Genomic DNA, 23,302 nt, shown 5'->3' on the forward strand with positions numbered 1-23,302 from the left:
CAGATTAGACAAGACACTGCTCACAGTTAAAATCATAATCGTAAAATTTTGCACTTCAAATATCTATTTTGAACCGTGAATCTCTGATAATAAACATAAACAATAAATTTAACCCCGTCCCTTTTCGTTATTTTGTTTTTTGATTTCAGGATCAGTACGAGAATCTAGCAACGCACACACAGAAAGGAATTGATTTTTTAGAACGATATGGAAGTTTTATCCGTGATCGTAGTGCCATCGAAATCGAATATGCCGGAAAGCTAAGGTGAGTTGAGTACGAAACACCATTTGATCATAAGCTCAAACACGAGAAAACGTTTTGAATAAACTTAATTTAGATATATGCCCCATGGAAATTCCTCGCTCATGTTAAATGTTGCTCCTACTCCAACGCGCAACTATTTTTACCCAAACAATCGCCTTAACCGCGAATTTTCGTTACCACTTCTAAGTTATGCGTTATGGTGGGTGGAATTACACTTAAAACGGCCACGTCGAGGTTTGGAAGTTCTTGAGCTCATTGCACGGTCATATTTTAAGATGTGTTTATTCATGCCGCCAACGCAAAACCGAGAAAATTTGATCATGCTGCACTTACCTAAAGTTCTTCCGTCACATCAAGGCAGTCAAGGCTAATATTAAAACGCATTAAGCAGTTATCTCGTGGTACATTCATTCGCGATATCAGAAAACCGAATGATCAGATGACGCAGATCGCTTCGAAGTGCGAAATTTATCTTCTACTCGAAATGGCAGATGAAGTTTTTTTTAACGAAACAGTAGTAATCCCGGGGTTATATTTAGAACACAAACAAAGCGCTTGAAGATATTGGTTTACTGAAGTGAGAATTTGGGTGCTATCTCTGAATTAGACTTCGACAATCACTGACCGGGGGTGTTTACTTCACCAGCGTCAACGATGGTAATCCACGTCCAGAAAACGTGAATAAAGCCAGCGGAAACAATCATTCACCCCTGGCGGGCAATATCGTGAGCTCTAGAAAAGAAATAAACAACATACTACTTTGAGTGCACGGCTTGATCCCAAAGGCGGCCCGACACACAGTGGTCCAAAACTGGAAAAAGACGGTCAAAAGTCTGTACTGACTTTCTCTGATTTTTAAGAGCTAACGTGTCTTTGAAGAAGTTTTACAAGATTATATTACGCTTCTTTTGAAAGTGGCGTCTTAATTTTTTTTAAGGGGATAGTACCAATTTCAAATAAAAATTTTTGTTTCACCAAAAAATTTTGCATTTAGGGGTTAGCCAAATTTTGTGCTAGGGCACATAACCGTTTTCATTATTTTTACGTTTCGTCTTTGACTCATCAGTGCAGAGCAGTTCAAATAGAACTGCTAAGTGCTAAACTCGGCAGTTCAATTTGAACCGCTAAGCAGACGTAAAGTTTCTGCTACTTACAGAACACTTTTTGTTTTGCCACGAAGTGCAATGTCTTTTCCGACGTGCCGAACGAAAAAAAAATTTTGTTTTCTATCTCATTTTAAAGAAAAAACATTTGAAGTATTTTTGCTGAAAATGTAAATAATGCAAAAAAAAATTATTTTTTGAAATATATTCACTTTATTTTAAAAACAGTATTTTTTTAATTTATCTACGTAGAATCTCCCTCTATTACCTATATATCTACTACAAATTGCGCGTAAACACGCAAAAACAAGCAAGCTCATGCTTGCACGCGCAACTTAAGCAAATTGTTGTAATTTTTGTTTTCTTTACTTTTTAACAATATTAGAAATCTAAGTGGAACTCGATGCAATTTTTTAGGCCATTTCAAAGTTAGTTTTAGATATTTAAAATCCGAAAAATTATCAAAAGTTGAACACTTATTAAAAAAATGGAAAAATGTTTTCCAAACAAAATATGAAAAAGTATTGTAAAAGTACAAACCTTTACGAAGAGATTTCATTTTTAAGCGTGTAAAGAAATTGAGTTATCGCGAAGCAACACGTTTTTAAGACGATATGCTGATCGTGCGACGCTCACTTAGAGATGTGCGAAACAGCTCATACCGGTGAGCAGCTCCGAACCGATCAGCTCACTAAAGGGAATCGATTCAATGTATCAACTCATCAGCTCATTTAGATTGATTCTTTCATATGCATGATCGAAATCATTGATGCACATTGTTCTTTGTTCTTTGCTATGCGAACTAACTTGTCTGCGAATTATTATTATGCCACATTTGAGAACACCTGCAAAAGTGGCATCCCTGAATGTACTTTAGCCTACTGAGTGAGAGGTAAGATTTCTTATTTACAATGGCTCATTCAATTTGTTAAAGAAGGATAGATGCACATTTTGAAGAACTGACAAGAGCTCACATTTCTTCTCATTTATAACTCTCTCTTCAAGAGCCGAAGATCCGTTCATCTCGTAGCTTGTTTCCACCTTACCAGCAGGGATGCCAGGTCATTTTTTCAAAAATCTGTGATCAAGCCAAAAACCTGTCTGTGTAAAATCTGTGCACGTTTCCCCGTTTCCATAATAGCTGATCGGAATCATTTTGGTAAGCAAAACAAAGGTCTCACTATTTTCTACTGCTCTGTATTTTTTTATGCTAAACTGTGATCAATTTTAAAAATCTTTGATCGATTTCAGAATCTGTGTAAATCTGTGAAAATCTGTGCAAAAGGTTGAAAATCTGTGAAACACAGATTAATCTCTGAAACTGGCATCCCTTTTTACCAGTGCGGTGAACTGATGAGCTGCGGTTCTTTTAAAAAGAGCTGTGAGCTATCACCTCACTTTAAATATTCAATTCACTGGAATAGCTCAGGAGTGAATTGCCCATCTCTACGCTCACTGCAAAAGTGAGTTACAGAAATAGCAGACGCGTGACGTTTCTTAACCATACATGGTTTCAGCATGGCCATAGTTAAAATGAATCACACGAATAGTACTCAGGATAGTCTCATTGGAAAATAAATTGGATTAGGAATATATTTTCCTATAAGTATTGTAGAAGTTTGCTGCATTAAGTTGCATATTTCGCTTCGGTACAAGGTTTCCTAGATAAAAATAGGTAAAATGATGTATAACTTTTCCATAAAAGAATAAACCTATGCATTACCTTCTACAAAATTATGGGATTTAATATTTTCTACAATTATTCTAAACAAAGTATGTATAAAAAAAATAACTTGAAACAAGTTATGATTAGAAAACTAGTTTTAAGGGGGCTGTCATAATTCAATAACTAAAACTAACTTCAAAAAGACCTAAACAAAGTTCCACCGATTTCACTTAGATTTTTTTATAGTATTGAGCATATCTTTTCCTATAAATTTTTGTAAAAATCAGCTGCATAAAGTTGCATATTTCGTTTCGGTGTAAAGTTTTATCATAGGTAAAACAAGGTAAAGTGTTGCATAACTTTGCCAGGAAACAACAAACCTTTGCAATACCTTCAACAAAAATATGGGATTTTTTATTTTCTTCAATTATTCCAAAGAAAGTATGCATAAAAAATAACTCGAAACAAGTTATAAATAAAAAACTGATTTTAAGGGGGTTGCCATAAAAACGCTTTGCATATCCGAAACGGTGCAACCTAGACTTTTGGTATATTTGACAAAGTGAATTATTTTCAATAGTTCTAAAACTTTGCAGAAGAAAAAAAATTCTATCTCTTCTGAAAAAAAAGTTATGGTTATATTTTTTTGTCAAAGTAGGCCATGAACAATTAGGGATAGAATAAAATTACGCGGTATATATTTGTAAATAATTTGTTAAAAGCAACTATGTGCATTAAAAGAACGGTTTAGCAGATACTGATTTATGTCCACGTTTTTATTGATTCGAACCACTGTGCGACAGCCGGAGAAATATTAGTTTGCCACCATGTCATTTTTCGTAATGTACGTGAATGGTTCATTAGGAATTAACTTGCCATTGAGTGTTAGGAAAATGTGTGTTTGCAATAAAAAACATTTTTATATGTAAACTTGAATGAAGAAGAAGATCTTTCTTGGGTACTATATAAAATTTTCGGCGAAATTATTATTCCTACCAATATCATTTGCCCGGGGCAAGATTTGCCGCCCCTATTGTTGGTTTAGCGAGCAACAAAAAAGCTAAACTCCATTTCCGGAAAGATGACTTGAACGAGCAAAAAAAAGGTCCCAAGGATTGGTTTGCCGCTCCTCTGAAAACGTTTGCTTACGCCACTGCTATATCGCAACATTCAACAATAATGCTTTACGGGGAAAACAGAGGATTTGAAAACAAGAGTTGAATTGTGATTATGATTCGTATACTTAACGCAAGGACACCGACCCATCAGAGGAATCGCAAAGTTAATGATTTGGATGTATACAAAATCTAGTATAAACTCTAAGTTAACTACCGGGCCATTGCATTCCATTCGTTTTTCGACGTTCATTTAACCTTCAAAATAACGATTACGTGAAAAAAAATATAGGGAAGAGTCGGCAGCCTCTAACCAATTTTCACTTGACACGTTTTATACCTGTAAATGAAAGGGATTTAAAAAATTCCGCAGTCTGACATTTAAGTAAACCTCCTTACCTTCATTGTGAATTTTGTTGTAGTCCGGGGCAAGATTTACCGCCACTATTGTTGGTTTAGTGAGCAACAAAAAAGCTAAACTTCATCTCCGCAAAGATGACTTGAACGAGCAAAAAGAAGGTCCCAAGGATTGGTTTGCCGCTCCTCTAAAAACGTTTGCTTATGATTCGAATACTTAACGCATGGACGACCCATCAGAGGAATCGCAAAGTTAATAATTTTGATGTATACAAAATTTGACAATGTCTCCAAGTAAGCTACCGGACCATTGCATCCCACTGGTTTTCCGGCACTCATTTAACTTTCTAAATCACGATTGCACATTTTGTTACTGTAAATGAAAAGGATTTAAAAATTTCTCTACCTGGCATTTTAGTGTACCTTCTTACTTTCATTGTGATTTTTTTGTAAACAGATTCTTTAATAGTTTACACGAATTTATTGAACTCGAAAATTTGTTGACATTTGACCTAAGGCACCATGCATAGGCCTTGGGTTACAACTATCATCAACAATTGAATTGGTAATTGTAATACACTTTCGGCTTCCGATGATGAGCTAAAGAACGCGTACCCACGCTTGGCGAATGAGGGTGGGAGTCATTTTACACCTATGGAAAATAGAAATTGTTATGTTCTCTGGATCGATCACGGAGTGGATGTGACTAATAGTGCTTGAAATAGACATATCATTAGGTGGTTTCAAGCATTCTTATGCCTGGAATTGGTCAATATTTCCATACGAAATATGAATACGAATCATGTCCTCTTTGTCACCTCTGGGAGCCGCAAGCAGCTTGGACAACATCGTCCAAAGTCTGCACACCTAGTAGTTTGATTGCATGTTAAATGTACAGGGTCCGGCACTCGAAGTGTAACCAATTAAAAAGGCCATAAATTCAGTTTGAAAAATTACTTTTACTTAATTCAAAGTACAAAATGGGTAAAAATAATACAAAATTCAGAATCAATTCACTTTTGCTCGATATGACCACCTTTTGCCTTGACTTGATGACTTGAGAGAGCGAAGGAGTTGCTTCGTTTGGCCGAAAGCGGTCAATTTCCGAACATTGTATTTTCTGACGAGAATATTTTTCCAATTGAGCAATTCATAAACTCTCAAAACGATAGGGTTTACTTGACCGACCGTTTATACGAGAATTTGAGTCATCGATTGGCCACCAGGAGGCAGCACCCGCAACAGATAATGGTTTGGGCCGCTGTAACCGCAGATGAGCGCTCTCCAATCGTTTTCATCGAGCCTGGCGTCAAGGTAAATGCGACATATTATCGGGAAAGTATTCTGGAGGTTGCTTTGAAGCCGTGGGCAGACAAACATTTCGGTGGCAGACCATGGACGTTTCAGCAGGACTCGGCACCGTCTCACAAAGCTCGAGTGAACCAAGAATGGCTGAAAAACAACGTTCCGAACTTCATCACGTCCACACAATGGCTCTCGGAATCACTAGATGCGAATCCAATGGATTATTCTCCTTGGGCCATTTTGGAGAGCAAAGTCCGAACTAAAAGATACACCAGTCTCGAGGTGCTGAAAAAAGTTATTGTCCGCGAGTGGGCCAAAATACCTGCAAGTCACATTCGGCCAAACGAAGCAACTCCTTCGCTCTCTCAAGTCATCAAGTCAAGGCAAAAGGTGGTCATATCGAGCAAAAGTGAATTGATTCTGAATTTTGAATTATTTTTACACATTTTGTACTTTGAATTAAGTAAAAGTAATTTTCCAAACTGAATTTATGGCCTTTTTAATTGGTTACACTTCGAGTGCCGGACCCTGTAGCTCTCTCCTAAATTGCGCTGTTGAATGCTTGGTACTTTCCCTGACATTCGTTACTTTCACTCAGTTCCTCACTAATGCAACACTAAATTTTCAATCATCAATCATATCTCACTATGCGGATGAAAAAAAAACATCGACAAAGATAAAAACAATCAGAGCAGATTAGAAACGTTAGTGCTAGTATACCACTCATTTAGATATCATTTCTAGATAATTAAAGTAATCAGGCCCGTGCCCAGGATTTTTTTTTTTCGATTATAGAGGTTTTAACCTTAAGGTCATTCGCCTCTTCGGGCCAGAAAAATTTTCTGACCCTATGTGCGGGGTTGGGAATCGAACCCAGGTGGGCTGCGTGAAAGGGCATCGACTTACCCATCACGCTATACCCGTTCCCCAGCCCAGGATTTCGTTTTGGGAGAGGCCCAAAACAAACTATCTTACTGATGATCTTGCTTATGTATCTAATTCTCGGTACGCTGTCAACAACTTTGTAGATTCTAAAGTATAAGTTATGGGTTGCCTAATATTCAAGTTTTAAGTTGTTATTATTCTTTATTAGAAATTTATACAGTGTAAATTTTATGTAAAATTATCAAATTGTTCCTGGCATATGGTAGCTCAAAGTGGATGGTACTGTGAGGGATTGAAGCATAAATCTTTTAGTGTTAAAGGGTAAGTGACAAATTAGTGAAAGGGTGAGATTATAAAAAAAAAAAATTGTCCAGATTCGACTTCTCGTTTTGGAATACCATAGTGATGAGTGTTAAAACCATCAATTTGAAGAGAGGAAAATACCCTAAAGAATTCAAAAAACCTTTCTAGTTTGTTAATTTTTGATGGTTATTTACTGAACAAACTTACTTCCACTATACCTTCCTAGGCTAGTCTACCAAAAGTATACCATGACAATGCCAGAAAACAGACGTCATGACGTTTCAGACCCATAGAGTCTTCCTAGGCCGCTTCGGAGCACTCGTAACGATTGCAGTTCATTGTCAGGCAATAATAATGGATCTAGGTTTCATGAACAGTTACTCATCGTCGCCAAAAGTTCAATGAAATGGCCATCAGCATAGCCAAACATGTTTCCGAAATGCACTCGCGTTCGCCCGAATAAGCATGTTTTTTGCACCCAGAAGCAGGATATCTTTCCAATCCGCAGAATCTTTCCCAAACAATGAAGTGTGCTTAGTAGTAATCCTTGTAGCGTCTGTTACTTCCTGCACAGCCACTTTAGAATCAACCAGCCCCATTTTAAGTGGTTTCGATACTATCCAATGAAACCGCATCGTAGGGTCTTTCGCTGCGAGCTTGATCGGTAGTGGAATTTTACGAAACCACTATTTCATGGTGTAATCTGAAAGGGCTTTTTCTATGATTTTTTGCTTTCCATTAAAATATTTTTTCAAAAAACGAAAATATTGTTTTTTTTTAATAAAAATTTATACGAATAAAATATGTATGAGTGAATAAGAACAATCAATAAAATTGGCTGATTTCAGGAGCCCCCCCCCTCCTCCTCTAGGTACGTGGCTGTTAGTAATAATCGCTTCAGACATAAAATACTATACAATAAAGCAGGGACAACACCGAAATACGAAATACGAAATTCTCTGAAGTTTCATTAACGAAGACATTGGTTGGTAGGATGACAAAATACCGATACTATACAGACGCACGACGCAATTAACTGATTAACTGACTACCGGGTGAAGCACATTTCCTGTGCAAATGTCAAATTCTCAAGCGATTTGCAATAGAAAATATTCGTACCTTCCATGCAAATTTCTAACCGTGAAGGTAACTGTTACATACTGTAGGGTTACCTCCTTCGTTGCTATTGTTCATTTGGGCATCATAGCCGTCCGGTATGGAGGCCAAAGGCCAGACCATAAAGGTATACAAAAATTACAATACCATCACGAAGAAAAATGATCTTTGAAAAAGCTATTCAAAAACGGTCGAAACGTTGGACAGTTTCCGAAATTAGTCGTTTGATAACTATACATAAAGCTGAGAAAGCCTATTAAACTAAACCAAAAGTGAACTTCCACAACGGAAGCCGAACTTGACCTTCACAGCTTTCAACAAGACTGACACAGCTAATACTTGTGAAATACCTCGTGCATGCATGGTTCAAGTTATCAAATCAACGCTCTGAACTGATGGAATATTTAAGTATTCGAAACTTCATTTTAGTTAGATGTTCTAAAGAGGAGGTTTATATGTAATTCCGAATGAGTTTGACAATTGAACATCTGTTATCTGATCACAATTATATTTGCTTTTATAGTTTTTTGAAAAAAACTACAGAAAGTAGAACTAAATTCTGCAAAATAATCCACGTTTTTTAAACCAAGCATTTTACATTACAGTATATAGAAAGGCTATGCAATCACCGTGATAACCTACTGGAGATTTTAAGGTCTTGTTGTCAGCTTGGAGCTCACATCAATCGATTTGTTTGTTCTAGTCTTGTTAAGACGTAGAGACGCCTTGAGCTAGTTTTAAGTTTGATCAGTATCAAATGAAGAAAACAGATTGAAAAAATGACATGCGAATGAAACTATGTGATGGAAACCGACAAAATGTTACCGCAGAGACGCGGCTTGAACCCGTAGTTAACTCCTAACCGGGGAAATTGTTTAACCGATTGATACTAGAAGAACAAAGCATGCTTCGCTTTACTTGTCCACCAAAGCATTCAATTATAGTCCTATTCCTATGGAAACACATCGAATAGTAAATCAAAACATACACATCAAATGTCTATCTTCGCTTCTACTTTGCCATCTGACGCTGATATGAGATTTTGGTTTTGTTTTTTTTTCAAATTTAAAGCTAGTTCACATGAATTTTTCAGACATCTTTGTATTGAACATTACAAACTAAGACCCAAATAAATGGTCTTATGGCTTTACAGCATGAGACCTTCCATTTGAATGGTACAAAGTCTTTAAGACTGGTTCAAAACTATTCAAATATATTGCTTTAGTATGATTGTCGAACGCTTTCATTTCCGCTGTACTGACTTCCAATTTTCGGTTACAGAAGCAATAAAATTAAAGGTCAAAAGATACCGAAATGGGGCTCGTTTTAAGACATGGTTGATTGGTTCATTGACCTCATAGACTGCTACTGAATTGTATCTGAATCCGGCTTCCTGAATTACAAGGTGATAAATCTTAAATACTATAAAATGTCAGAAATTCTTAGAAACTAGTTTCTAAATTAATTAAATTTGATAATATTATTAGTTATACCCATCACGGTGACGTCTGTTCTTGGGTTCCTTTTCGGAAGCCCCGGAAATAGTATTAAAAAACTTTAAAACGGAAATCCAAGAAGAGTTCCTTACCATATTCAATTTATTTTTGGCTATCTCATAAAGAATGTGAAAACCAACTTTTGAGCCGAGGTCCGAAAGGTTAAATGTCATGTACCATTCGAACCAGTTCGTCTAGATCACAAAATGTCTCTATGGATGTGTGTGTGTTTTTGACAAAAATATACACTCACTATTCTCCGAGATGGCTGAACAGATTTTCACAAAATTAGACTCAACTGACAGGTACTATTGTCCCATAGATTTTTTTTATTTCCTATGGATTCGACTTCCGGTTCTGGAATTACAGGGTGGTGAGTGAAAAATTGCAAACTCAATAGATTGCTTTAGTAGAATAATGGGTAAAAAAGTACGGGAAATTGTGGTCAAAAACTTCCAGAACGGAACTCACTCACTTTCCTCCGAAACGGCTTAACCATTTTTCTTGAACTTAGATTCAATTGAAAGGTCTTACGGTCATTTGTGGAATTCCTGAGTTTTGTCCGGATCTGATTTCTAGTTCAGAAATTACAGTGTTCAAAATGTCAAGCCGTCGTATTGATCGACGATGCAAAATAGGGAAAAATTCTTCTAAATTGTACTCAAAACTGTACCAATGCAAAGGTCATTAAAAATTTTAAAAATCCTTATAACTTTGAAATAAATTCGAATTTTCGAATTTGGCAATTTTGAATAACGATTTTCGGGTGGTTAACAGTCAGAATAACAGTGTGATTCGAGATATTTCATTTAAGATTTTCATGTTTCTAAAACATTAAAATGATTATTTTAAGGCATCAGACACTTTTGCTTAGTATATTTCACTCCTTCAAAATATATCCAGCAATAAATTAGATAGACTCTCGTCAAACTTGCTGTGTTGTACTCATGCTACTATCCTATAATAGTCTCCGAATCCTAGTCAGGATTTCAGAATTACAATTGCCACATTATAGCAATATAGAATCAATAATTGGCACTTTAGTCACATTAGTCTACTCAAATGCCGACTTTGAAAAAATACAGAATTATTCATGGATATTACTTATTTGAGGCTAGTGTGAATCCCGAGTTCTAAATACTAATCGATTTACAACAGATAAGCTTTTTCAGAATGCTAATCTAGAACTAGAAAAATTTTCTTTTCCGCAAAAGGGTATTTTTCTACAATTATTCATACTTGTTTGTTATCTGGATATTCAATATCGAGATCTACGCTTTGCTTCAATTCTGACATTCGAAACCACCGAGCCAAGCCAAACAATATTAAATTACTGAAGAAGAAACGTTCGGTTTTCGAAAAGAGCTCTCTCTCCGTGATACTAACGTTCACAAAAGTTTACGGTTTATCATAAGAATGTGAACGTCACGAAGATTACCTATCCCTCGTTTCATACTTTTCTCAAACAACACGTCCTAATTCTACTGATTTGTGTGACTCGTTTCGGCAATGACCTGTCTTTTGGGTGAAGTATCTAGGGCATGACAGTACACGCAAGTACCCTACGTGCTTCCCTGCCATGTCGAGCTTTAGGTTACTAGGTTTTGTTTTTTTCACCCCGCCCAAGCCATTTATTTATAAACACATGTCTATTTATCCGCATGGCTTAAATCTACCTAGCCACTCGACCACTCATTCATTCGACCATTCATTCATCAGCTCTTGGCCCCGGCTCTTTTGCCCACAACCATAGGTTATTGCCCTAGTTTGTAAACTCCTTCGCTTCGGTTGAGTGTTGCTGTTCGTTTGTGTGTGTGGCCGTTATTGGTGGTTGGATTGGTTGGGCGGTCCACTATGTGCAACAATCAGTTTCACTCAATACCGCAACTGGACCCAGATGACGACATAGTGGAAATTGCACAGATTAATAGTCTGTGATCTTTTTTGTACGACCCATGCTCTCATCTCATGGAGTGCCATTTACGTACGTAGGCAACGAAACCAAACACGAAAACTCGAACAGAAGAGTAATTTTAAAATTCTAGAGAAAAAGCAGATTGCGTGCTGTTTGTTATTGTAATTATTTATGAGATTGGTTTCGTAGCACAATTTGGTGTGCTTTCATAATTTTGTGTCGATGAAAACGTTTTGTGATACTTATGAAATTGTTTGTGGTGGTAAGTGTTAAATTGGTAATAATTAATTAGTTGCACGGCGCCTACTTTTCGCTCACCACGTCGCTGTTAATCAGAGAATTCCTAGCAAGACTCGCTAAATAATGGCATTATTGTATTGATCTTATATATGAAACTTTGCCAATGTCTCTAAAGTCTAATATTTTCAGCACCGAATGTTTTTTTTATATTAGTTAGATTTTACAGTTGCACTAAACAGTAATGCAACAACGTCATTCTTTATACATGCCATGAAATGCCATGCCATGAAACCAATTTTCAGCGGTGTGACAGACAGATGGCGTCATCAATTAAAATTCTGCTATAGTTATTGTGCTTTCAGTGACGCTATTTTGGAAAATTAGTAACAGTGAAAATAAAACCATTCTCAATCCACCTAGTGGTGTGATAATGCCTTCCTCTTCTTTCATAACAGTCTCATGAAAATATATTTCATACTTTTATTATATTATTTCAGATACTAATTTTGACACCAATTGATTCAGATTGATTCAAGTAGTTCACAAAAGCATGCTTCAGTGTTTATGTCACACAGTCAGCATCATTTTTTCAAACTAGTGCTTGACATTTGCGTTCCCTATTTGTATGAGAAGAGTGATGCTAATCTAAAATAACCCTTCTTAGTCCACTTAGTGGAATTTTCATATATCTTAAAAAATCATCATTTTCGAAATCGAAAAAAAATTTTTGATGCCAAAAGTCTTAGAATTGCATGAAACGTCGAGATTTATGTCGTTTTTCATTGCGAACACTCGTGGAGTGTTTTGCTCGATTCGTGCACTTTTCGTGCAGTCGGGCAATCAAAACAGGTGCACTGTGGTTCATTGATTTGCACCGCACGAAAAAAATGCACTTTCGGGGCAATTCTCGGGCAACTATTTTGCACCCGTTTTCTTTTCAGAGCAGCAAGCGTGCAAACCAAACTTTACAAAACCGTTTCATTGATCAACTGTCAGGGCAAAACACTGGCACCGAGCGAGTGGAATCAAGTGTAATCTCGAAAAAAAAATTCGTTTAAATCCCAGAAAGTCGATTTTTTCAAAAAAAATTTGTTTGAGATAACACTAAATCTCGACGTTTCATGCAATTTCAAGATTTTTGGCATCAAAAAAAATGTTCGATTTCGGAAATTTCATGTACACCCCCCTATGGTGCTTTTTCAAGATCGAAAATTTTCTCAAACCTTAACCGCCGGGCAGCACCCCTTACGCATGTCCGATTTAGCTCAAATTTTGCATGAGGACATTTTTCGATATGCTTAAACTTTTGAAACGAAATTAGAAGTGATCCCAAAATATTGGCACCCTTATATGTATAAGAGCGGTAGAAAGCAATGTGTTTTGTCGGTTACATCACTTATACCATCATATCTCCGGAACCAAAAATCACAGCCATTTGATCTTTGAACTTGATCAATGGCCCAACAGTAGCTTTCAAACGAGCATAAGTTTGTTAAAATCGGTTCAGCCATCTCTGAGAAAATTGAGCGCGTATAAATATCTTCTAAAAGTTCTTACACACATACACACACATACACACACAGACATTTTCCGATCTCGTCGAACTGAGTCGAATTGTATATAACACTATGGGTCTCCGATGCTCCGTTCGAAAGTCGGTTTTTCCAGCAATTCTAATACCTTTCTATAGAGAAAGGCGAAACAGAAAATGGAAGCAAAAATGGTTTATGCGTTATCCGGGCTCTTCTTCAAGAAAATCAATCATTATTGACTGGTACGACGAGTTTCAACGTGATCGTGCAAACAGCAATGATGTACCACGATCTGATCGTTCAAAAGAAGCTTATGTTGCGGATATCGTCTCAAAAGTTCATTCCATCGTTATGTTAAATCGTAAACTTAAGTAGCAAGACATCGCTGACATCGTGAAGATACCAAAAGGAAGTGTATTCACAATTTTGCATGAGCAATTATATATGAAAAATTGTTTGGGTGCTGTGTCCTTTTACCGTTAATCAACAACAAGTCGATCGCTACGATGCACAGTAATGCAAAAATCCTAAATTTTTTATAACTGCCCGTTTAGTAGCTTCCCTTCCATATATAAAGATATATAAAGATAAAGATCACCTAGTATATTTCCATTCTGGAAAATAATAAAATAATTCTCGATTCACCTGAACTAAGACAATCCTTATCATATTTTAATTTTGCTCTGTTGGTCAACGTTTCGAAAGTTTGTTTCGTCATCTTCACCAAAGTTGCCAAAACCTAGCAAAAACAATATATGAATTATAGAATATAAAGAATGTGATGCAATTGACCAGACATTTCATGAAATCCAATTGTTTGTATTTGAGCAACCAAAAATTACTTTCTAGAATTCTCGATGCAGAATATTTCTAGCAACAATTGATTTTGTGCATGCTAAGTAATTGAAAAAAATCGCGATTACGATTCATGATTTTTGCCTTTCTCATATAGAAAGGTTATGCAATCGCTGTGAAAACCGACTTTACAACCGAAGCCCGGAGGGCTGAGTGTCATATACCATTCTACTCAGTTCGTCGAGATCACAAAATGTCTGTGTGTGAGAGAGAGAGAGAGAGAGAGAGAGAGAAATAATGTCACTCAATTTTCTCAGAGATGACTGAACCGATTTTCACAAATAAGATTCTAATGAAAGGTCTTAAGATCTCATACAAAGTTCCTGAGTTTCATTTGGATCTGACTTCCGGTTCCGGAATTACAGGGTGATATGAACCAAAAAATGGAAAAAAACCTGGCGTGACCGATATTCACTAGCTTAGATTCAAATGACGGTGATATAGCCACATACAATTTTCCTGAATTTCATTCGGATACGATTTCCGATTCCAGAGTTACAAGGAAATATGTGAAAATTTATTGCGAACTCAATTTTCTCGGGAATTTTTGAATCGATTTTCACAAATTAAGAAGCAAATAAAAGGTCTTCAAAAGACCGCGAATAGTTGATTCAGATCCGACTTCCGGTTCCGGTATTACAGAACGATTGGTGAAAATTTTCAATTTCATGAGTATTTTTTCACAAGCGATGGCGAAACGTGGTGCACATTTTTATAAAACTCACTGCTAAATTGATCTAGTTGGGCGGATCTTGTGAGTTGGTGAATATATAAAACTACTTTGGGACTACTAGTCCCCCGTTTCCGCTTCCAAGAGCACCGATAATAGTGAAGAAAATTAGCATTAGCATTAGAGACCGCCCGTGTGTTGCTACTCAGTTATTGATCTGGACCAATTGAGATTGCAAAATGATTTTTTGAAGTAACATGTTTGGGAATAACACATTGTTTCACACTGTGCAAACTGTATTGAACCCTGCATGCTGATCAATACCGACGCCGGCCACGTCCGAATGCAGATCTACTTGGGAGGGAAAGGATTGTTAGTTCGATGCATGTTGCTACTAAGAACCGAGGAATCCTCTGCATTCCCACATGCATCATAGGAGAGGATACTTTGTTAGTAAATGTTTTAATAATGTTATCATGTGTTTATTGCTTTGGGTAGCCGGCTACCAAGAATGTTTTAAAGTATTATCGTTTTATGTGTTACTTTGTGCTGGCAATATAATGCACGAAACAGTCAATCTCCGAAATTGACAAAACTCCGGACAGCCGGCTGTCGAGTATGCAGTCACTCGTTTATGCATCTACCTTTCGCGTTTTTTTTAGTCATGCAAAAAAACACATTCGGATTGATAAAAAAAGGTATCGTCTCACTGCTAGGTGGATTAAGCACGTTTTTATAAATGAAACTACGTGATACAAAATAAACGAGCGAATAGGATTTAGACAAAAAAGTTGATTCATTGCATTGAAATATTCTAAACAGTTATTATAAAATCATTTTAAATCACCAAACAAAGGTCAACAGATTTCACACGCGTCTTGATTCTTTATTATTTCCGGTTTATTATTTTAATTATTTATTGAAAAAATTATTAATTTATTATATTAGTTGATCTGGGCAGCCGGCTACCGAGAAAAATATTAATTTACTGTTTGAAATATTAATATCAAGTGTTTTTTACTATGTATTCAATATACCGATACATGTCATCTCTGTTATTAACTTTGTAATATAAACGGATTTGCGCAATGGTTGATTTTTATCATTCATTTTATAATCCTGAAAGACAATCAATAACATGGAAGAAGAAATCATTCCTAATAAAACTTTTCTACGAAGCTAGACGGAAATTGATAGGTTGAATAAAGAGATGATTTAGTAAAATAGAGTAATCAGAAGTAAAACATTGAAAATATCTGATAACTGAAAGGAAAAAGAAACTCCTGCAATTGTCGCCTTTTATGACATGGAAGAAGGAACCCAGTGGATCTATTCTTGGTTCATTTTTTTCCGCCGGATTCCACACGGCATCTAGGCTGGTACAGTCCGGAGAGAGCTAATAGGTACTATCAATCTCCTAGTGGACCCCAGCCCCTGCACCGATAATAGTGAAGAAAATCTCCAAAAACTTTGATTTCTCAGCAACGGTTAAACCGATTTTCTCGAATCATGATTCAAATTAATGCTCTCATTGCCTTTGAATATACTGTGCTGTTTCATCCTGATTCGACTTCCGGTTCCGAAATTATAGGGCGATGAGTGTCAAAACATTCAAATCGTCATTCAAAATGACGATACGAAACTGGTACGCGACGGTACGTGCGGCTTTGCTCCATTCGCAGCGTGCTTCATTTAACACAGTTCATCGAATCTGTGCGTGTATATATGTGTATGTGTCAAATAATGTCACTGATAAAATTTGGTAGTCGCATAGGTTGCTATTGAATTTAACACCGTCAGCGAGGTTGTAAAAAAGAGGAAAATTCTTCTAGATTTGGCTTAAAACTGATTCAATTTGTAGGCTATATTAGTTACTTACTAAACGAACCGACTTCGGCTATACTGGTTCCAAGTTCCCGGTTCCAGAAGTACCGGAAATAGTGGTCAAAAAGTTCAATACGAATTGATCGATTTCCACAAACAGGCTCAAATAAAATTTCCTATAGTCTCATAAGTCGCTGTTCAATTTCATCCGGGTCCGATTTCCGTTTCCTGAACTATAGGGTACAGCGTGTTTAATAATTAAGTGCGGCGATGCAAAATATAGAAAAATTCTTATTAACTTGACATAACTGTTTACAATTTGAAAAGGTTATACCCAAAAAAAGTTTCTTATTTTATTCAAGGAAAAAGTCTCCTCAGAATCATCTAGTAATATTTTTGAAAATGTAAGTAATATGAGAAAGGCATCATTACACCACTAGGTGGATGAAAACAATTTTTTTTTTTAAATTGATTGCAATAATGTTTTATATCAATTGTGTTTCTACCTCCTCGGTATCATTGTGCGATAGCTAAATTCCATGAATTGAAATTCGAATTGCTACCGCATCCACGATATTCGGCTTATTTTGCTCCCAGTGCCTTTTTTCTGTTCTCATATTAAAAAAAACAAACTTTCTCAAATATTAATTTGAAAGTTTGTTTTTTACCCCCAAATTTAGGCTAGACGCACAAAACGTTTCTTGAATAAGGTTTGCATCGAATGATTAGGTCATCACTGTGACTGAAGTGTTTTTTGAGGCTAAGAAGAAAGTAAAGACGTAGAAATTTAAAAACGCGCTATATAATATATAAATTTGTAAAAAAGTGTTGTTTTCGCGGATTTCGCGATTTTCGCGGATTTCGCGGACTTGGCGTAGATTTTGATGCGATGGAGCGAATTTCAAGAAACATCATTTCACATTCGTGAATCATTTGCTCGACAAAATCATTCATCACATAACGATCTCCAAGTTAAGTAGACTGGTATTTACCGGATCATTTTTGAATTGGCTTCGATCATATCTAACCAGTCATGAAATGATAGTGAAAATATAAGACTGTACAACCTCATCATTTGCTGTTACCTCTGGAGGAAGTCACCTTGGACCGTTTATAATATTATTGTATGTCAACGAAATTTTTCGATCAAGTGTAGAAAACTATCGTTCGTTCTCGTTTCATATAATCACATCTGCAGCTGACACAGAGTTCCTACAAGAACAGTTGGTTAATTCAACTAATTGGTGTAACATCAACAAAATGGTTCTAAATGCCACTAAAAGCTCCGTCATCTCTTTTAGTCGCAAAAAGTCTGTATTCAAGTTCGACTCTAATATTTCACAAACTGTTCTCGAACTCACATCGTCTGTTAAGGACCTGGGTGCTCTTCTGGATTCCAAGTTAAATTTTAAGAAGCGCATAGAGTTTACTATCATTAAAGCTTCTAAGCTCTTCGGATTTACTATTTTTACGTTTCGTCTTTGACTCATCAGTGCAGAGCAGTTCAAATTGAACTGCTTAGTGCTAAACTCGGCAGTTCAATTTGAACCATTAAGCAGACGTAAAGTTTCTGCTACTTACAGAACACTTTTTGTTTTGCAACGAAGTGCAATGTCTTTTCTGACGTGCCGAACGAAAACGTGTTTTCGACTATTTCTGGCCGATGCAGGTTTGGTCATTTAGGAGTTAGCTAAATTTTGTGCTAGGGCACATTCGGATTTATTTTCCGCGTTACTAAAATATTCTCTGATGTACATTGCTTGAAAGCCCCGTATTTCACTTTAGTTCGCTCAACTCTTAAATTTGCTGCTGTTATCTGGTCAGGAAATGTATCATTTGGATGATTGTAACCTGTTGATGCAAAAGATGAGGACGTTCCATGCCTGCTGGAGAGCAAAGCTGAACAGAAGGCGATAAATAATTGAAACTGAAATTAAAAAGAGTAAATCAGATCATCCTGATGTGGTCTACTTAAAAATTCTTCTTACCGAGAAGAAAAAAAATTTTGCCGAGCAAGAAGATGTTGAAGCAAAAAAATAGTCTTCGCTGAAATCTGTTTAACTTCTTTCAAAATCACAATTGTAAGCAATTTTATTTTCACTGTAACTAACTAATTTGCGTACATCTGAAAGTATAAATTAACTAAGGACATCGAAAAAGATGGAGAATAAAAATGAAATCATTTTCATGGGGTTTCTCGAAGTGACGTGTTATATGCGGACTTATTTATTATGTTTATATGACAAACTTATGCAGATTTTTAAATTATATTTAAGTGGATTTTCAAATTCTGCGGAAAGTAAGGAGTGTATCGAAAATAAGCTATCCACATACATTCGTGTTGTACGCAAGTATTTGTGATGTTTTTTTATGTTCTGATCACAACATGCTGTGTGTTTGGCTGTTAGCTTTCGTATGTTTACTTGTTTATGCGGTTGAAATTCATCAACCTCGTACAATAACGGATTAATTTTTAGTTTGAATAAAATATCGTTTTTTATCATAATTTGAAAGAAAAATTTGTGGATAGCTTATTTTCGATACATCAAATGGGTACATTTTTTATTTTAGTATCTATTATTCTCAGAATTAACACTTCCGACACTGTGAAAAAGGACACTACCAAATCCGAATAAGTGAATCGATTTATGTACTCGATTTTATTGACCCCATTTTGTAATAGTGTAACCTAGCTGTATATGAGAATGGAAGAATCCACAATGATATTCATTTAAACAATCTTGGTTTCCAAGTTAATTAACATGGACAACAATATTTTCAAGTTGCTTGAACATTAAGAACACTTGTAATATGCGACAGTGAAGAATAAGTAGGAATGAGGAAAAAACTGGTTTGAAGTTGATCACACCCACACAAGCCATTCAACTGCAATTCGTTGGTGAATTATACTACTCCAACTCGGTCCTGTGATCGTAAACAGTGTTATCGTCTCTTATTATAGAACTAATGAAACTCTTTGAGCAGTCAGTTCGCCATGTATGAAATACTTGAATTCATAACCTGTAACGAAATATAGAAAAAAACCTTTGTTATTGATTATTTGAAGGTCTTCAAGGTTCATTTTAAAACCGGATTGGTTTCGACGCGGGACTTGAAAACAACGATAATTTTCTGTATCGCGAAGTGGAATTCCACACTTGAAAACCACGAATGTGTTTGTACTGCGACTCAATATTGCTTCGTCATATCCCCATTATAGCATTATAGTAGTCTGTCCAATGTCTGAAGCTTTTCGGAAACTTCGTTTCGCAACCAAAGAAGCAAATATAAAACAGTAATCCAGCTCAAATTCGGATGAAGTCATCCTCCTGGTTGTTATTCATCCGGCAACGACTGGCCCGTGTCTCAAATTTCGATAGTTAACGCTTTTTCTCTTCGGCACCTCAGCGCCGGTCTCGGTTCTTGGAGCTCTCGAAATAAACGACAATTAGTCACTACCAAGACACAATAATCACGGCTCCACTGAAGAAGACACAATAATCACGGCTCCACTGATGAGAAATAAAAATACGAAAAAAAATCAAATTCAACTTCTTCACGAATGCGATTACGCAAATTCAATCTATAAATTTCTTCCCCATCACGATTTCATTTACTGATCCGTGACCCATTTGCAGTCGAGTCGAGAGTTGAGACCAAGCGACGTCGTTCTTCCAAAACGTCACCCGTCGGTACGGGGGGGTAATGTCGTGAAGAGCAAACATAATAAAAAGAAGCACTCGTCGAACTCGCAGAAAAACAACCAACCAAATCAGCAATTGTGGAGCACGCGGAACCGAGAAAAACCATGACCTATGCTATGCTGCCGATGTCAAACAGAACACACCGCACCGATCGGTTGGCGCGTTTTATGCTGCCACCGTCAATACACTTTTCTCCCGATCTGATGAACCGTCTGCTCGTCGTTTGTCGCCCGTTGTTGGGTGTTGTATGTATTTTTAGAACGACACTTCTTTACGACTCGTATGTGCGTTATTTGCGTGCTTTGCCTCGAAACCGCCTGGCTGTCTATTCTCAAGTGTAGCTCAATATTTACTGTATTGCAATTTGTTAGTAACGGTACTCATTCTATGATAACGAAAAGAATTCTATATATTCCGATATTGCTATTGCGATGTTCACAACGCAAACCTAGTCAAATAAATAAACAGTGACAACCGTATGACGTTGTGAAAATAATTGTTGTTTTATTATTGTTGTTCGCCTCGCTGTAACGACAGTGTCAACGGGAGTGTAAATAAAATATTGCTCTCATGTTATTGTACCTAGTATAACTGAATCTTATTCAATAGACCATTACAAGCTGGGCACTAGTCAGGCAAGCTTATTTAATCCTACATTAAGTTCATTTGAAATGAGAAAATATGTATTTCAAATCTATTTTTTATTGCTATATATTTTAGACATATATAATTATTTTAGATCTGACTTGCATTTCCATCCATCTAGTTTTCAACAACTTTCACTTCCTTCTCCACAAAACACCAGTTTCCCTTGAACAGCATCTCGCAACTGTCTTTCATGTCTGCTTTGAGGATCCACTAGACAATGACCCAAAATTTCCTATTAGGAAGAGCTGTAGCATATTGGAAACGTTTATGTCTTTGGGCACCTCCTGTTCGTGGCATACCCCGAAATGACCTTTTTTCTGTAATGACAAGATGTCAAATTCCACCAAAACGGAACAGAAAAAGACAACAGAAGTTTTTCTAGACACTCCTGCACATACATTTACTGGTTGATGGTCGCGATGTGTGTGTGTCACTGTTCAAGCCGCAGGAACAGATGACCTGCCACAATAGATAACACATCGCTCAATAAGTCATGTGACTGACACACAGATGGCGCTATCATTGTCAAATTCATAGGACGTTTATGAAGTACCAAATTTCAAGACATTTCGATTAGTCAGAAAAAAGTGACAGCCATTTAAGTGAAGCCACTTTTGTCGTTTTTAAAGCAATAGATTCAAAACAATTTCGTGCTTTAATTTATTATTACTGCTTGGTGAGAAAAAGTTCCGTACACGCTCAGTAATGGCTTCTACATGTTATCCAGACTGTATTCCATCGAAAAGAACCATTTGTTGTTTTTTTTATAAATACGTTTATTTCTTAAGGCAGTTTACATAAGTTTTTCTTCGCCGTAGCATCACTTTTACATAAAATTCTTGTCCTAATTTAATTCTAACATAGTCACATCGATTTGAATTTATTAAAACATATTCCTCTTATTACTTAAATATCATCTTAACTCGTCATTAATTATGAAATCTACTCGGAAATAATAACGATTAGCTTCTATAAACTATAAAATAAGCTGTTATTTTCAGACATTTTGATGATAATTTCATAAACTGTTTCGAGTTTGTTTGTATCATTACATAATTTCTATTCTAATTTAGCTATTGGTTGAAATCATAGACGCAGCAGGAATCAGAACTATGTCTTAAAAGGGGCCTTTATTAAATTGAAACTCAAATTTTCTTTATGAAATGATAAATAAGTTTCATGTATGGAAGGTTACGACAAGCAAGAATGTCTCGAACTGGGACATTGGACAGTCTACTTTGGGTACGCAAAGAATTTATTAGTTGAGATCTGACATCACGATACTCCACGCATGTCCAAACGACATGATCAATATCCCGATAACCTTCGCCACAAGCACAATGATTAGTCTCGAAGAGCCCAATTCGAAGGAGATGTGCGTCTAACGTGTAGTGATTGGACATAAGTCTGGACATCACACGAATGAAATCCCTACTCACATCCAGTCCCCTGAACCATGTCTTTGTCGATATTTTCGGAATAATTGAGTGCATCCACCGACCCAGATCATCTTTATCCCAAGAAGCTTGCCAGTTGGCAAGTGTTCTTTGGCGAGACGAGCTATAGAATTCGTTGAAAGCAATCGGTCTCTCATAAATTTCACCCTCAGTAGCACCACGTTTGGCTAAAATATCGGCTCTTTCATTGCCAGGAATGTAGCAATGAGCCGGGACCCAAACCATTTGTTGTTGGTGTTCTGAATTTGAATGGGGTCGTACAGACACCGATGATTTAAAACGTTCTGGTCGTCCAATTGAGGTGATTACTCCAAAATACATAAAACAATGCACGATTTGGTTTTATCTAATCGTGAATTGAAATTGCATGAAGGCAGTATGCTTTCAAAGTGGGTGCCGCGGTTACTCACACTCGATCGAAAACAATGAGTGGGCGATTCAGAGTTTGGCCATGTTTACAAGTAATAAATAAAATGATTTGCGTCGATATGTGACAATGGATGAAATATGGATCCATTTCCTTACTCCGAAATCAAAACGATTCTCACCTGAGTGGACTGTAGCCGGTGACTCACGCCCAAAGCGTCCGAAGGCAAAACAATCAGCCGGAAAGATTAGAGCTTCAGTATTTTGGCATGCGCATAGTATAATCTTTATCGACTATCTTGACATATCAATATTGATTGTATAATAGTGTCGAATATTACGTATTATAATACAAAATTATAGAAAGGCGACCCCATGACGAAAAACGTGATTAATCCACCTAGCAGTGAGATGATATTTTTTTTATCAATCCGCATGTGGTTTTTTGCATGGATATTCTTCTGTGTTTTAGTTCTCATG

At 36.5% G+C, this 23,302-nt stretch overlaps 1 protein-coding gene across 15 annotated transcripts in view; it reads left to right on the top strand.

The window, feature by feature from the left end:
* Positions 1–23,302, top strand: part of LOC131437375 (formin-binding protein 1-like) — a 231,350-nt gene that overhangs the window by 167,497 nt on the left and 40,551 nt on the right. For all 15 annotated transcript variants that reach the window (XM_058606659.1, XM_058606661.1, XM_058606668.1 and 12 more), the window contains exon 2: positions 150–265. In XM_058606659.1, the coding sequence (XP_058462642.1) occupies positions 150–265 (116 nt within the window). The remainder of the gene's footprint in view (positions 1–149; positions 266–23,302) is intronic.

This window comes from Malaya genurostris, chromosome 3 (assembly GCF_030247185.1).
Source record: "Malaya genurostris strain Urasoe2022 chromosome 3, Malgen_1.1, whole genome shotgun sequence".
Classification (NCBI taxonomy): Eukaryota; Metazoa; Arthropoda; class Insecta; order Diptera; family Culicidae; genus Malaya; species Malaya genurostris.